Raw genomic sequence first — 14,593 nt, 5'->3', positions numbered from 1 at the left:
ATTACATGGATGTTTTAACTGACAGATTTTTTGAATATTAACCAAAAATTTAATAATCCGTAGTGCTAACATAGTAGTTTATTTGCGGATTCATTTATGAGCAACCAACTGAAAAAAGAGAGAGTAATGACATAAGCTTGCTAATCCTCAGTCAGATCAACCGCCCTCCCAATCCAAACCTCTCTAGGGATGGCGGAGCGGGAATGCAAGTTTTGGCTGTATTCGCTCAGCCAGGACTGCATCCCCCTCTTCTCTTCCCTAACACCTCGTCTCCTGATCCTCCATCGCCACCACCTCCTCCATCTCCCGAGATCTCCTGTCGTTACCGCCCACAACCCGAGCTCTCCCATCTCCGTCGCCCCCATCCCCATCTATGTCGCTTATCACCATCGCCACATTAAAGATCGAATTCAGCACTGTCCAATCATCACCTCCGTCGCCACCACCACCACGACGGCGGCTTCTTCGGCTGCCCCGGCGGTGGCTTCGGCTCCTGCGGCGGAGACCTATTCGGCTCACTGACAGCGACATCGAGCTCTTCATTGTCTGTGAGCGAGGAAAAAGAGCAGAACAAAGATGTATAGAACAGAGAGGGGGTGAAGAGCCAGCCAACCACTCTACTCACCCCTTTTTTTGCATTTGCTCACCCAGGCCAGGCTCAGCCTGAATACAGGGTGCGATGCAGACAGAGGCTGCACACGCAACCAAACACACCTTTAGAGATCGAGAACAAGATTACGCCGTCAACTCAAATTCCATGACTAAATGCATTTTACTCTTCCTAGGAAGTAACCACCCATCTCTTCCTTCAGTTTTCTTTTATCGGTGCTATCAGTGGCGTCCTCTTCCGAGAGATCAATCAGGTTTACTAGATGCTTAGTTTTCTTTCGCTTAGCTTAATATCTCATTTTTCTATAAAGATTTGTAGTAACGCGGACGCTCTAGCGATGCATGGTGTAAAGTTGGATACGTGTCATGAATCCCAGCTGTATCATGTATGGCCGGACGGTGTTACTATTCTTGTAAACGATTTGGTCACCATCAATTTAGAAGGCTGTGCTAGCTAGTTGGTTAATTTGATGGGTGGTCTTCCGCTAAAGAAAATTTACAGTGCTGCAACTGCTTATGCTAAGATCGGTCAAAAATGTTTTACGTGCGGCGCATGTGGCTTGAACAACAAACAGGAACGGCTGTATGTCCGGAATCAAAGCGAATCGATTTTGATTGAGTAATTCAGTGAAATAGGACACTGTGTAAAGTTTGGAGTATGTACTGGAGAGTCCAAGGAGCAGTTTCAATGCTGGAATGTAGGCCGATTTGACATTGACTCAAAAACGCTTGGAGTAACTCACTGCATGCATGCCACTAACTGCGCGACATTCAGCGTGCCGAAACTGCACCCATGCGAAGCCCGTTACTAATTAATGGGAGTGAAAGGAATTAACGAAAGGAGTAAACTATGGTAGCATTAATGGGTCACTTAAAATCCGAGGAATTTTTCCCTGTCAATGAGATGGTTGCCTGCTAGACATTTAAATCGGGAAAAATTTATAAAATCTAAAACGACAAGTAAAATGGGATGGAGGAAGTACATACCATCATTTTTTTAAACGAACCTATATATAGACCCAAACACAAAAGACAAACACTGCAGTATAGCAATCTACATTTAGAATCGAAGAGAAGCGGAGACCTATCACACATAGTAGATAGAAAAGCCATAGCCATGGCAAAACTCATGTGTCTGCTCTTAGTTGTCCTTGCTATTGCAGTAACAACATGGGCTGAGAGCTGCGATAAAGATCGTGAAGACATGATCAGTGAGTGTTACAAGTACGAGAAATGGCCAGGGGAGCCATCTGAGGCATGTTGCGCCGTGTGGAAGAGAGCGAACATCCCATGCATACGCAAGTTAATTACCAAAGAGATAGAGAAGATGTGTTGCATGAAAAATGTCAGGTACATCGCCAAATTCTGCAAGAAGCCTTTCCCACCCGGCTACAAGTGTGGAAGTAAGTGAGGATTATTATGTTTGTACATGTGTGTACTGTGCAGATGGATTTCACATGCACGTGCTTTCTCTTCAAAAAAGTGCATGGTACCTATCTTTTGTTTTGGATGGTCACGCAGGCTACATCTTTCCTCCGGTGAAATAAAAGACTCATGTTGATGCCCTTCGTACGAGGAGAAGAGTCGGGTTTTAGTTTCCTGGTGTCCTCATTGCAGCTTCCTCCTGAGATCTATAATCTGTGATTGTGCTCATAATTATTTATGTTTATCACTTTATATGAGAATCGGGATCAATAAACATCTTCAAAAACAGAATTTTCTCAGTACAGTGTGACCTTTTCCCCAAACCTTCTGGATTTTCACTGTTTCCAGCATCTGGATTGTACTCAGTCCGTCCCGTATTAAGTGTCGCAACTTTGTCTAGACGTTTGAATGTGTACGTATATGCGTATCTAGACAAAATTGCGAAACTTAATATGAGACGTTGGGAGTAGTTTGTATTTTTGGATGCTCATGGAATGTTTCCGAAAGTTAAAAGAATCCCAATAAAGTTGCATATAACCTTTAGTTTTTTTATAGTGTGGGTAATACAGAGTTAGGAGCCGGAAGTAGGAAAGGCTTGCAAGTCATCGTAGCTTTGAATGTATTCATGTCAAATATCAGGAAAACAACACATACTGACATGTTTGTTGTCTTTTTATTTTTGAAGCGGACATGTTCGTTGCCGTGGAGCAAATAAAATTGCAACAGATAGAAAAGGCCATACCGACCCTAAGAAAAAACCCAGCTGAAAACCGCAAACCTAGTACCACACATATATACCGTCTCACCACGTCCCATCAATATATTGTTGATGCAACTACCACGCCATATAAAGTACGCATTTGGTTTGACGTGCGTGAATGCAACCCCAATACATGTATCGTGGATGCAACCCCAGTTGCACACATATATTTTGTCCCATCAATATATCGTGGATGCAACTCCAATACATATTTGGTTTGGAGTGCCTTGGAATATGTTCATTTGTTTTATGGGCTGTGGGAATAGGACGCGTGGGGAATAATTCCTGGTGCCTCGTAGTTCTGCTCAGCTTTGGATCCTTCATGCGTGTTTAGTGCAAAGGCCAATCAGGCGGGGTTATCGTAATGCTGGGCTGTAGAACCTCCGTCCAACAATAAGAAGCGTATTAACTTTCTTTTGATCAATGTTTTGATCACAAATTACTCTATTAATATAAAATTATATAACATAGTTTCATATCCATTATATTCCTACTTATGGTTATGATTTTGATCACATTAGTCACATATTCATGAAGTAATTTATGGTCAAAGGTTTGGTCAACCGAACTCTAATATGCCCCTTATTATTGGACGGAGGGAGTATCTCTTTGTTCAGCGCAATCCGAGCGATCCGACAAAAAAGCACATTTTCTTCCGTCCTCAGAAGCAACCAACCAAATCGTGATTAGCGCACAACGAGCATTTTTCATATATATGTCCATACGAACCAGCTATAAATAATAGATCCATTCAGAAAACAGTGCAATAATCACCACAACGTTTCCCTGTTTGTTTGCACTGTAACAACGATAAACGTTGAGGTGTCTATCTTGTTATTAAAAATGGGTCTTTTAGCTCCTTTCCAATTTCTTTTGAAAGGTTATTCTTGTTCAACATAACCTGATGAAGTTCTTGGTTGCGATTTCTGAGGGAAAAAGGAAAAAGTCTTATACATTCATACATCGAATTAACCGAAATTGTCCACTTAGCTGCGTCTCTATTTGGAGCAAGTATAACAGCCCGAGTTTGAAATCTGATTTTTGCAAAAAAAATCATGTATAATTCTCACAGAAATGTAAAATGTATTCTTGTTTGGTTATGACAAGCCATTGACTAATAATTCATGGACTTCTACATTGAGATGATTTTTTTTTTAAAAACAGGATATGTACAAAGCTTATAAGTGGCCTCGGGGTAGAATTCCATGACGCAAAGACAAGGGAGCCGTCCGGCAAGCATATCTGACTAAAGGCTCTAAAACGAGATTTGTAGTATTTTCGGGAGGAATAAGAGAGAGCTCCCACATGACAAGTCCAGGTATCAACCTTGGAATCAAGATTGAATGATGGCCAAGACCTCATCAAACCCTTGAAACCCTTGAGCACAGAGAGGCAAATTGAAAAGGGACGAACTATCAGCGCCATGTCAATATGTCTATCGGGGCAGCAGCCAGCAGGGGACCTAGGGGGGCGGATTTTATTGATGCCGAGGGACCACAGATGCAGATTTCGGCGGCAGCACCCTGGCTAAATGACCCGGATTAGAAGGGCCAACATCAGCGAAAATCCTGCAGCACTAAGCCATCAGCCAGTGCACAAGACGTCTCTCACGACAACCACTAAGAAGTATACATTTTTTTTACCAGCCCTGACCTCTAAAGTCTAAACCCGCTACCTTCTTGCAAGAGGGAACCAAAATACGATAGAACAGCTTTATATAGAGCCAACGATATGTGAAAGCTCCACACTAGCTCTGATTGCCTTCACTCTAAAAATAATCTGGGTGTCTTCGAAATATAACGAAAGAAAAAACTCCTAGCTAGCATCATTTATGACTCTTTTGCTTCCTATAATTGTCCAGTACTTGCTGTCGCTGCAGAGGCGAGACGGATAGCAACCACGTGCTGAACTCAAGGTCATTCATACCCATACAAGTTGCAACACGACTGAACTCCTTCCGTTTGTGCTCCTCCACTGAGCAAGATTTAGCCCTATGCTTTATCTGGTCCTTACTTTGCTGGACACATTCATCTGTTGCAGCACCAATTCTTTCGCTGTTTTGGTCTGTCCTCGTGTTCACAACATCCTCATTACGGTGAGCATATACTATTCCTGTTCAGAGGGAAGAAACTCTGTTAGTACTCAATAACAGGAAATGCACCCATGAGTGGAGATAGAAGGACTCAAAAGTCACATGAGCTTAAAGGCAGGCAACATCTAGTTTGCCAATACGACAGGAAGACTAGTATATTCTCTACAGCAAGAATTCCAAGGGTGGAACCGTCTCTTGGTTTTTGGCAGATATACCACACTGAATATATTCAGGATCCAAACACAACCCATCAGGCTAAGAAACTGCAAACCTCGACTCTAGTAAGCAAAAAATGGTAGTGCTACTGCTAACTAGCTTGTAAAATAACATCAAATGTTAATAAGTTGTCTGAAGAAAAGAGATCGATTTCTGCAAGACCAATCATTATGAACAAATAAGTTGGGTAGCACTGCAGCAGGCCTGGAAAATTGGATCACCGCCTTGCAAGTATAGAACAATACGCATACACATAACAATTCAAACTAACGTATTTCAGAAAAGATCACATAAAAAGGAAATGTTCAATTGCTAGTTTTCAATATACCATTTTTTCACCACAGCATGATATTACCAATTTTTTTACCACATACTCCCTCCGTCCGCAAATAAGTGTACATTTGTCTTTGTCCTAAATCAAGTTTTTAAAGTTTGACCAACTTTCTAAAAAAATGTAGCATCATTTATGACATCAAATTAATATCACTAGATCCGTCTTGAAATATAGTTTCACAATATACAACTTTGATATCATATGTGTTGCTAGTATTTTGTACAAAGTTGGTCAAACTTTAAATTTTTTGACTTAGGACAAATGCAAACGTACACTTATTCGCGGACGGAGGAAGATTAAGGATCATAGAAGCTTTTCATACAGCATATTAGAAGGCATTACATCAACTGATATAGACCGACATATTAACTTACCACAACGAGCCAATGTCTGATTTTCATCATCTATTGCTGCCACAGAAGGTTTCATTTTCTCATGTGTACCAAATAAATCAGTGTCAACTATTTCTCTTATCCCTGTTGACTCGGACGTTTGACCCTTATCATGTTCTGCATGCATCTCAATAATCTCACTAGTGAAAAGCTTATCAGACAAGTCACGGAACAGATTGCAGATCCCAAAGAGCTCGCCCTGAAATTTCTTGTCATCCTGAAACAAAAAGACACTCCAAATTAGCTGAAATTTCAAAGTAGACAGAGCCCTAGTATAAGAAAACAACTAATTCTTATCCATACGCACCCAAACTAATAGCCCAAGTTGAAATTAAACTAATAAATGCAGATATGTGCCACATTATGCAGTTGTCATTCTCCGTTCTTTCTATATGTCATCTAACAATAAATATCCACGACGTTATCATGTGGACGATACAACGTATACACATCGTAACAATAACTATGCGTCCAGTGACTTTGCATTACTTACGAGTTCTGACATTTGAATACTCTGCATTATGGGGGAACTCATCATTGATCTACAAGTGATGTGCTTAGAAATGCTGACATTGAACTGTGTTTACTTTTAAATGCTTTGAACCAAACAGATTTCTGAATATAATGTGGTCATCCTTCAAGTAATAACTGAATTTTCAGTCAGAAGGCAAAACACAATCATGAAAGAAACACATATTTGGGAAGTATGGGATTTTTTAAAGAACACAATCATGAAAGTGCATTTGGTGATATGGAAAAAAACATTACAGCAGCACAAGAAAGAACATCCCTATTGTTTCAAAGATTAGGACTCTAATTCTTGACTGTGATTTGCTATTGAGTATATGGCTGTGTGCGTGCTGTAGCATAAAGGGCCAAGTAGAGAACTGTATATTGAACCTCCACAAGTGAGACAGAAAGGGCGAGCAACAGGCTATGCCACATCGATGCAAGTGAGAGAACTGTAAATTGAGGATGATGAGACTAGGAGGCTTGAGATTTCCACGAGACATAATGGACTATGGTACTAACATAAAAGGGAAACTGATATGGCATTGGGCACTGTGTTGAAAGCTGTTACAAGTGAGCAGGCAGCTAAGGTGATACACATTGCTGGGTAGGACATATGTCTTTCGATACTATCTGTAAAGATATTTCCTAGTGAAATGAAGAAGGTGGAGAAATGCCAACTTGTTTGTGATGCATCAAAGGCGTTCTGCAAGGCCAACACGCTGCTGTCACAGGTTACACTACTGCCAGTGCTGGCTTTAGTTGTGACGCCCATAGGGGCAGCGCCGATGAAACCAGCAGCGGCAGACGGCAGTGAAGGCCATGGAGAAGGAGACGAGATCAGCGGCACTGCAGCTGTTGGGGATATGGTTGTTGGCGTGGCTGCTTTCCGTTGCTCCACCCACATGAGGACGTTGGTATATATTGATTGTAATCTGTTGAGCGTAGCTTCAACTTTGGCCAGCGGGTCTTGTACTTACTCCAGCGCAGCTTGAATCCTATCATATGTAGCTTCCATCATGGTGGAAGGAGAGAGTTTCATGGCTTCAGGCGCAGTGGAGATCGACTGTTCTGATACCAAATTGTCATGGTGTAGGTCCATGACATGGGGGATAATAGCTCTAGGGCCTGTACGGGATGGCCCTGGACCCAAGAGGCGCGACAGCTCCATGACGGTAGCCGCACCTCAAGGGCAGGGGGGATAATAACTAGATTAATGTATTCTTTACTTGCCTCATAACGATTACAGGGTGCCCTTTTGTAGGGAGGACTCAACTTGACATCCAAGAAACTAATCTCTACTTTCCTAACAAACCATATCTTAATATTCCTATCTTAATCTCTTTGCCTAACTAATCTAGAAGATACTAGTGTGATATTGTCCCTTATTTGCATACCTAGAGCTGCGCCCCCTATAGGGATGTATGCCCATGACAGGAGCACTGTATGTGAATAACAAAGAGAGAAGAGAATGTGCGGAATCAAGAAATTTTGCCCAAATTCTACATCTGCCAAGTGAACTGAGCCAAATAAACCCCATCCTCATCACATTTTGTCCTTGGCTTGACACAATCGTACCAACCAAAATACCTCAAGTAAGTACATACTATCCAACAAATCTTGTAAAAATTCAGAAAAGATTCCGGCATTACCTGCACACCTTGAAAATAACGCTTTTCTATCTTCCCTGAGACTGCAATGTTGGAAAGCTGTTGTTTATATATTTGTCGAGAATAAATGAGTTCTTCAAGGGAACCAGCTCCAAGTAGCCGAAACACTGTGACATGTCGTTTCTGTCCATATCTAAAGGATCTGTCCTGTGCTTGCAAGTCTTGTGCAGGATTCCAACTAGGATCAAATATCACTACACGGTTAGCACTGACAAGGTTCACACCTAAATTACCTGCCCGAGTAGATATAAGGAAAATCTGGAGAAAAGTGATTCACAACATAAATTGCCTGTGTTTTCTACACACAAAATAGGTACCGAAATACAAGCAACACGAATTCACCTGTTTGCTAGGGCTTTTGTTAAACTCGTCAACTAGTGATTGGCGTGCATTCATGGGTGTTGTCCCGTCAAAGCGAGAAAAGCAATAACCCTTCCTTATAAGAAACTTCTCTAGTATGTCAAGCATCCTGTTTGTAAATTTTAACATGAACTAAGACAATTAGTTATCCATACAATGATACTTAAGGCCAAAGAACGATTTGTTACTCCCTCCGATCCATATTACTTGTCGCAGCTTTGTGTAGATACGCATGTACCTACACAATGAAACGGGTCTAGATCGGAGGGAGTAGAAAGAAAACTTTCCAGAAGTAAATACAAGTACAATGAAAGATGATTACATATAAATAATTTAATCCCTGTGTTACATTATGTAAGGTGTATTACTTTAGTTTTGACTTCTCGAATTCAAGTTTGACCAGGAACCAATACAGTAATGTGCGTGTACACAAAATTGATATTGATGGTTTCGTCTTCAAAAGCATTTTGTTATAATTGTGATTTTATAATCAATAACAATATACTGTACAATAAATTTATGGCCAAAGCTTGCACTTGAACTGTCAAAATATAGCCTACATCAAGAAAGGGAGGAGCACCATACTTGATACTAGCTAGGGCTTGCCTAAACCTTATTTTATGCTCCAAAATGGGCTCAATTCGGGTTCACTACAAGCTATATAAGGGGAAGGTGGTGTAACTTGACAAGTTACGGAAGTTTTAACTCTGGCCATCATCTTATCATACTATCATCATTGTCAAAGGTACAAATCTAGATTAAAACGAAAATACTCCACCTGAGATCATTTTGGTATAAATAGCTGCACTTCAGTAAATGGCAACAAATTGAAATATTTGTGGATAATTACAAATGACTACTGATCGAAGAAAAGGGTTTGCCAAATAGAAGCAGTGCAATCTTGATATGAGCTTTAGTGATTATTTTGCTTTTAAATGAATGATTCTTTTTCTTTTAAATGAATATGAACGACTTGATTGGTAGAAAGTCAAAATAAAGGCTCTTTTTCTGTTGCTATAATTAATTCCCTATTAGATTTGGTAAAATTTTGCTTAGTCCTAATTTGAGGAAATAAATAAATAATATACTAAAGGAAGCACTTGCAAAAGTTCTTCAACCACCAGCAAATCCCATGGGGTTAACCTTGTTTGGTCTGTGTATCATGGAAACTTGATGTCCTTCACTGCTTCTGTCAAGGGTTCGTTCCGGTGGAAGAAGATTATGAAGCTAGCACCAAAGTCCAAAGCTTTCTCATGGTGCCAGATCAGAGACGACTTACTGCTTTCTTCTGGACGGACAACTGGAGTGACGGAGCTCTGACAGTGTTTTTCCTTCGCAAAGGACAAGGAGGTGGCGGTTAGATCAGTGGTTGCTGCTGAGAACCTGCTGGATTTCTTCAATCTCCCATTTTCAGAGCCTGCTTTTAGGGAATTCCTTGAGTTGCAGCCTATCCTGGGGGGTTGTGCTTCCTTTTCCTCTTGGAAATTCTATACCTTCTGTTTCACAAACTCTGTGGTGAACAGGATTCTTAATTGGGTTTAGAAAAGTAAATGTGCTCCAAAACTAAAGGTTTTTGCTTTACTGCTCGTCAGTGCAAGTTAAACACTCAAGGTATGATGACCAGGAGGCACTACAACAGATCCAACGCCACTCATGTACATGTGTTCTTTGCAATGATGGATGTCTTGAGAACAGAGATCACGTCTTCTTTGATTGCTATTTTAGGAGGTGTTTAAGGACACAATTTGTCCAGCCATTTGTGATTGGTCAGATCTGATTGGGTCTAGAACCTAAGCGTCTAGCCCCCCTTGGGTGTATTTTGCTCTTCTTACATTCTCTGGCGGAGCCTCTCGGCCTCTCCTACAGATTCCTTAAAAAAACACTAAGGGCCTGCTTGCAATCCAAGAAGGCTCTGATGTGTTTCATAAAACATGTTAACTGCATAATTGCAAAATGGGTGAGTGGATAGCTAAGGTAGATGGGAATGTGTACCTTTAGTAACTTAGTTCTTTATTGAATAGACAATTAGCACAGAAATAAACAAATCACCTGACAGAATAGCTGAAAAGAAGAATCTTGTCACCCTGCAATGCCCACAAAGACAGAAGTCTTTCCAGTGCACGCATCTTTCCACAATGTTCAGAGTCACTGAGACCCATGAAGTTTTCACTTTTAGCACTACCGCCAACTAATTCAATATCTGTATCAAACACAGCAGCTGCAAGCTCAGCGTCTTTTTTCTGCTTCTCAACCTCATCCTTTGGATTGGGCTTTATCAGTTCCAGATGGTTACTAATCTACAGGAAGGGAACTAAGTTAGACATAACTTCAAAATGAAACCATCCAAAATATTACAAGAATCAGAAATAACCTGCTGAAGCTTCACAAGGCAAGGAAGAACAAGGCAGAAGGGGCATAAAGCACAGCCCTCCAGATTCTCTCTGTGGAGATAAGACCAGATAATGCCATTTGGCTCGATTCTCTTGCAACACTCAACCTGAGCAAAAGGACTTCCACAGCTACAGGGGAGATCCTTATTTACAAGGATCTGTATTTCAGGCTGTTGCAGCATTCTTCTATAAACACGCTTTTGAACATCACTCATTCTGCAGAAAACTATATTATCCTCCTTACCAAGCATAAGATGTCCAATAGTTTCCTCCTTTGTTCTTCTCAACAAGAATTTCCGTAGAACAGAGACAAGGTGCTTCTTGCGCTCATCGGCAACTTGAACAAATCTATCAGGAGCACTTAACCTCTGACCATGTTTTAAGGGCTCGTCATAATATGCTCGAAAGTGTTCTCGATCCCCCAAGCAACCAGGTACAACCCAGTCAAACACATTAAATAATTCCATTATCTTATTCTGCATTATGGTTCCTGTGAGACCAAAACGCCTTTGAGTGATAATTCCCAAGCATGATGTATATAACTTTGATTTTTCATTCTTGAGACGGTGTGCCTCATCAACCACCACAAGTTCCCATGAGATGGCACACAAAAGCTTGTCACGAGTCCTAAAAGTATCAAAACTGGTAATGAGTACCTCAAGTCCTTGAGATTCAATTTTTTCAAGAACTAAGTCACGATTTGGGCCATGATAAACAGCTACAGAAAAACTTGCCCACTCAGCAAATTCATTTTCCCAATTCCGAATTACTGATGTAGGACAGATGATGAGTACAGGACCGGTCTTCTTTCCTTTGTCTGTTGATTTCTCACCATTGTCATTGTCTTTTCCGATAACAGAGGACAAAAAAGCTATTGTTTGAATGGTCTTTCCCAAACCCCTATAACATAACATAGCAAAAGAAATTAATTAAAATTTTGGAATGCACGACAACTGTATGAAGTAGAAACATTGTCACTATGGCTACGTTAATCGCATATATAAGTGGGAAGTCATGTGGATGATGACCACTTTATAAGCTGAGCTACATTTCTCCAATGGGAGTTCGGAAAGGTTCCTGAATGATCCTATAAATTTTTGCATAAGAGGCCTTTTATTGATATTCCGAAGTATATTGGTAGTATAAAGTACAGAACTTAACAAGAGCATGTTGCCATGGAATACCAAAACAAAAAGAAAATAATGGCAAAAAAGTGAGGCATAGGACAAAACTCCACATCCATCCTCTTTTGTGCAAAGTTTACCATACATAAAGCCACCTTCTGCAGTTAAGGGAAAGGGGTTGAGAATTTCCAATCTATTCAAGAATGCACCTTTGGTTTTGCAGTCAAATACAATGTTTTGCATGCAGTTGTTGATTATGCGCAGTTGCTAAGCTCAGACACAAAAAACTAATGACAGTCTTATACTGTAACATAACAAGTGTCAAACCTTACATGTCATCTCCAAGCACACCTCCATGGTTGTTTCTATACAGATTGTATAAGAACCTCACACCAACCCTCTGATGCGCGAGCAGCCTGCAATTTATTGATGGGGGCACCTACAAGCAGACACAAGAAAATTACAGCAAAGTTAAAATAACGATACTAACTAAAATGGCAACCAGAAACTAAACACAAATATTTAGGTTTTATTTTGCAGCTTGAATCCCTATGAAGGAGGAACTCCGAATTTAACCTAGCCACCAGAGACTGCGAGGAGAGAACGAAACCTGGACGACGGGGTGTTCTCCGGGCTGCGAGAGCACAAGTGGCTCGTAGGGCCCGCGGGACTCAAGGCTGGACGCTGGTTGCGGGGGCGGACGGCGCTGGGGGCGGGGAGGCACGTCTTCCTCCGACGAGGACGTCGGTACTTCCGCCGCATCCTCCGCTGTCTTCTGGCTCAGCGGTTTGGGTGGGGACGATGCCGGGGCGCCGGCGGGGAAGGAGGCCTCGAGGCGGAGTAGCTGTTGCGAGAGGGAGGTCTTCGGGGGCCTCCGTGGAGGGAGAGGAGGCGACCGAGGTCGATGTTGGACGTGCGCGGAGGAAGAGCAGGGATTGAGTGTTTCCTTGGGGCGGTGGAGGGACATGGCGATTATCGGAGCCGGTGGTCGCCGGCAATCGAGGAGGACGAATCGATCCTTTCCGTAGCCTTTGTGACCGATCCAACGCCCTCCACCTGGGCGGGGCGTTGAGGGTGCCGAGGAGTAGGCGAAAGTGGAGCCGATGGGACTGAGGCGGCTGCAGTCGCGGAGGCGGGGTCGGCGTGCCGCGAGCGGCGGCGGCTGCTAACAGCTTACCGGACGCCGACGCATCGGGCGCTCCAACAGTCCAACTGCAGCGAAGACAAGAATCGAGTCGTTTTGGCGAGTAAAAAGAAATCTACAGCTTGATCGTTGTAACAATTTAAATTTCTAAACTTGATTGCCGTAAGTACCGAAGGTTACGTGGGGGATGACCCGGGTAGGTCACGGCGACACAACTCTAGCCGAGACGACGAAGACAAAACCGGCATAGTTATATGCCGGCATCGTAAAACCAGAACTAACACTAAGCCGGCATCCCGGACGTATGCCGGCATGATTATTTTGTCTTATGAGTTTGCAGAATAAGGACGAGCACCTTGATCTCGGCAATAAGCGAGATCTCTCAACGGTCTTATCCTGACCATGCGGTGCAAAGTAAAGTGAGCCATCATCATTTCGGAAAAACAGTCAGCGCCTGCGTACCGGCGTCAGACGATTGCAGAAAGAAAGCACCAAAAGAGAATTTCTGACGGAAACCGGCAGAGGATAGCTCTACAGGGTAACAGGGAAAAGTAAAGTTGTCTTGTCCCCTGTGGTGCTACCGGGAGGGAACCAAGCCGCGTGCCCGACGGGACCTAAGGAAAATGGCGTTAGACTTGGCCCGGATGCAAGTGTGACATGGGCGGCCTATAAATAGAACCTTACCTCTCTGTAGGAAAGGAGGGCGGTGCACTTAGACAATTAGGATTTCCCCTTCTTCTTCTTCTTTCTCAAGAATACAGCTCAAGGAGCGCATTGTTGAGCTTGCCTATCTCGGCTAATATAACAAAGCAGGAGTAGGAGTCTTACCTCAGCAAGAGGGCTCCGCCAAACCTGGGTAGATCCGTGTGTGCTTGTGTGATTTGTGCGTGTTTCCCTTCACGTCCTCCCTCCTCCGGTTCCTCCTTCGTCCATCGGCCCCAAGTTAAGCCATCCTATGACATCTGCCGTGACACCACCACGACAGTTGGCGCCCACCATGGGACCAGCAGCGGCGCTGGCTGGAGTTTTCATCCGGACAGGAAGCTTTCTCGTCACCGGAGAGCGTGTGGTCTCTGGTTTGGTCCAGAGATTCGGCTCTCTGGGCTTCATCGACAATAACGCGGGCTGCTTCAACGGCGCAACGCTTCCCTGCGCTGGACGCTTCATCAACTTCGGCTTGCACGAGATTTATGTTGCTACTGACAGTCCCCGCAGGTACCCAGAGCAGGTGGTGATGGCTGAAGATCCACCTGCCATCTGCACGGTTTCCGGCTGGCACGCCGACTGCCCTGCTGACCGTGTGGAGGTCATGGTGACGGCTCATGGCGTTGATGCGGGAAGGGACGTTGCAGGAAGTGGCGCGGTCCCAACCAAGTCCGCCAGAACGGCGAAGCTCCCCTTGGAGAAGCCGGAGAACTTCGCCGCTCAAGCCGGCACATCGGCTCTGCCGCCAAAGCCAACACAGATCCAGGCCTCCATCGAACGGCTGACCGCGCCGGTAGCGTCGAACGCTAACCCGGCCCAGCTGTAGGCGGAGTTGGAGTTGGAGAGACAGAAGCCGCTGAAG

General features: G+C 43.2%; 1 protein-coding gene across 2 annotated transcripts; it reads right to left on the bottom strand.

The window, feature by feature from the left end:
• Nucleotides 1-4,488: 4,488 nt before the first annotated feature.
• On the bottom strand, nt 4,489-13,113 carry LOC100834578 (switch 2). Of its 2 annotated transcripts, XM_003562249.4 has the most exons (8): nt 12,493-13,112; nt 12,215-12,321; nt 10,740-11,658; nt 10,418-10,665; nt 8,351-8,477; nt 7,991-8,266; nt 5,811-6,045; nt 4,489-4,906 (listed from the first exon to the last, which is right to left on the bottom strand). In XM_003562249.4, exons 1-8 carry the CDS (start codon nt 12,847-12,849, stop codon nt 4,620-4,622), a joined length of 2,556 nt encoding a protein of 851 aa, XP_003562297.1. In that variant the 5' UTR covers nt 12,850-13,112; the 3' UTR covers nt 4,489-4,619. The 2 variants fall into 2 exon arrangements, with proteins under 2 accessions (XP_003562297.1, XP_014753256.1); XM_014897770.2 differs by lacking the exon at nt 8,351-8,477 and having other exon boundaries at nt 7,991-8,186; nt 12,493-13,113.
• Between the last annotated feature and the right edge of the window lie 1,480 nt (nt 13,114-14,593).

Source organism: Brachypodium distachyon, chromosome 1 (genome assembly GCF_000005505.3).
Source record: "Brachypodium distachyon strain Bd21 chromosome 1, Brachypodium_distachyon_v3.0, whole genome shotgun sequence".
NCBI lineage: Eukaryota > Viridiplantae > Streptophyta > Magnoliopsida > Poales > Poaceae > Brachypodium > Brachypodium distachyon.
This window is presented reverse-complemented; position numbering and strand designations above follow the sequence as displayed.

What these genes read in the sequence shown, in the direction of transcription:
- LOC100834578 (XM_003562249.4), bottom strand. Translation starts at nt 12,849, where the DNA reads ATGTCCCTCCACCGCCCCAAGGAAACACTCAATCCCTGCTCTTCCTCC. An exon ending in CTTTTCAGCTATTCTGTCAG is followed by an intron (nt 8,478 to 10,417) that starts GTGATTTGTTTA and finishes ATTTACAAACAG; the next exon opens with GATGCTTGACATACTAGAGA. An exon ending in ACAAAAGCCCTAGCAAACAG is followed by an intron (nt 8,267 to 8,350) that starts GTGAATTCGTGT and finishes ACTTTTCTCCAG; the next exon opens with ATTTTCCTTATATCTACTCG.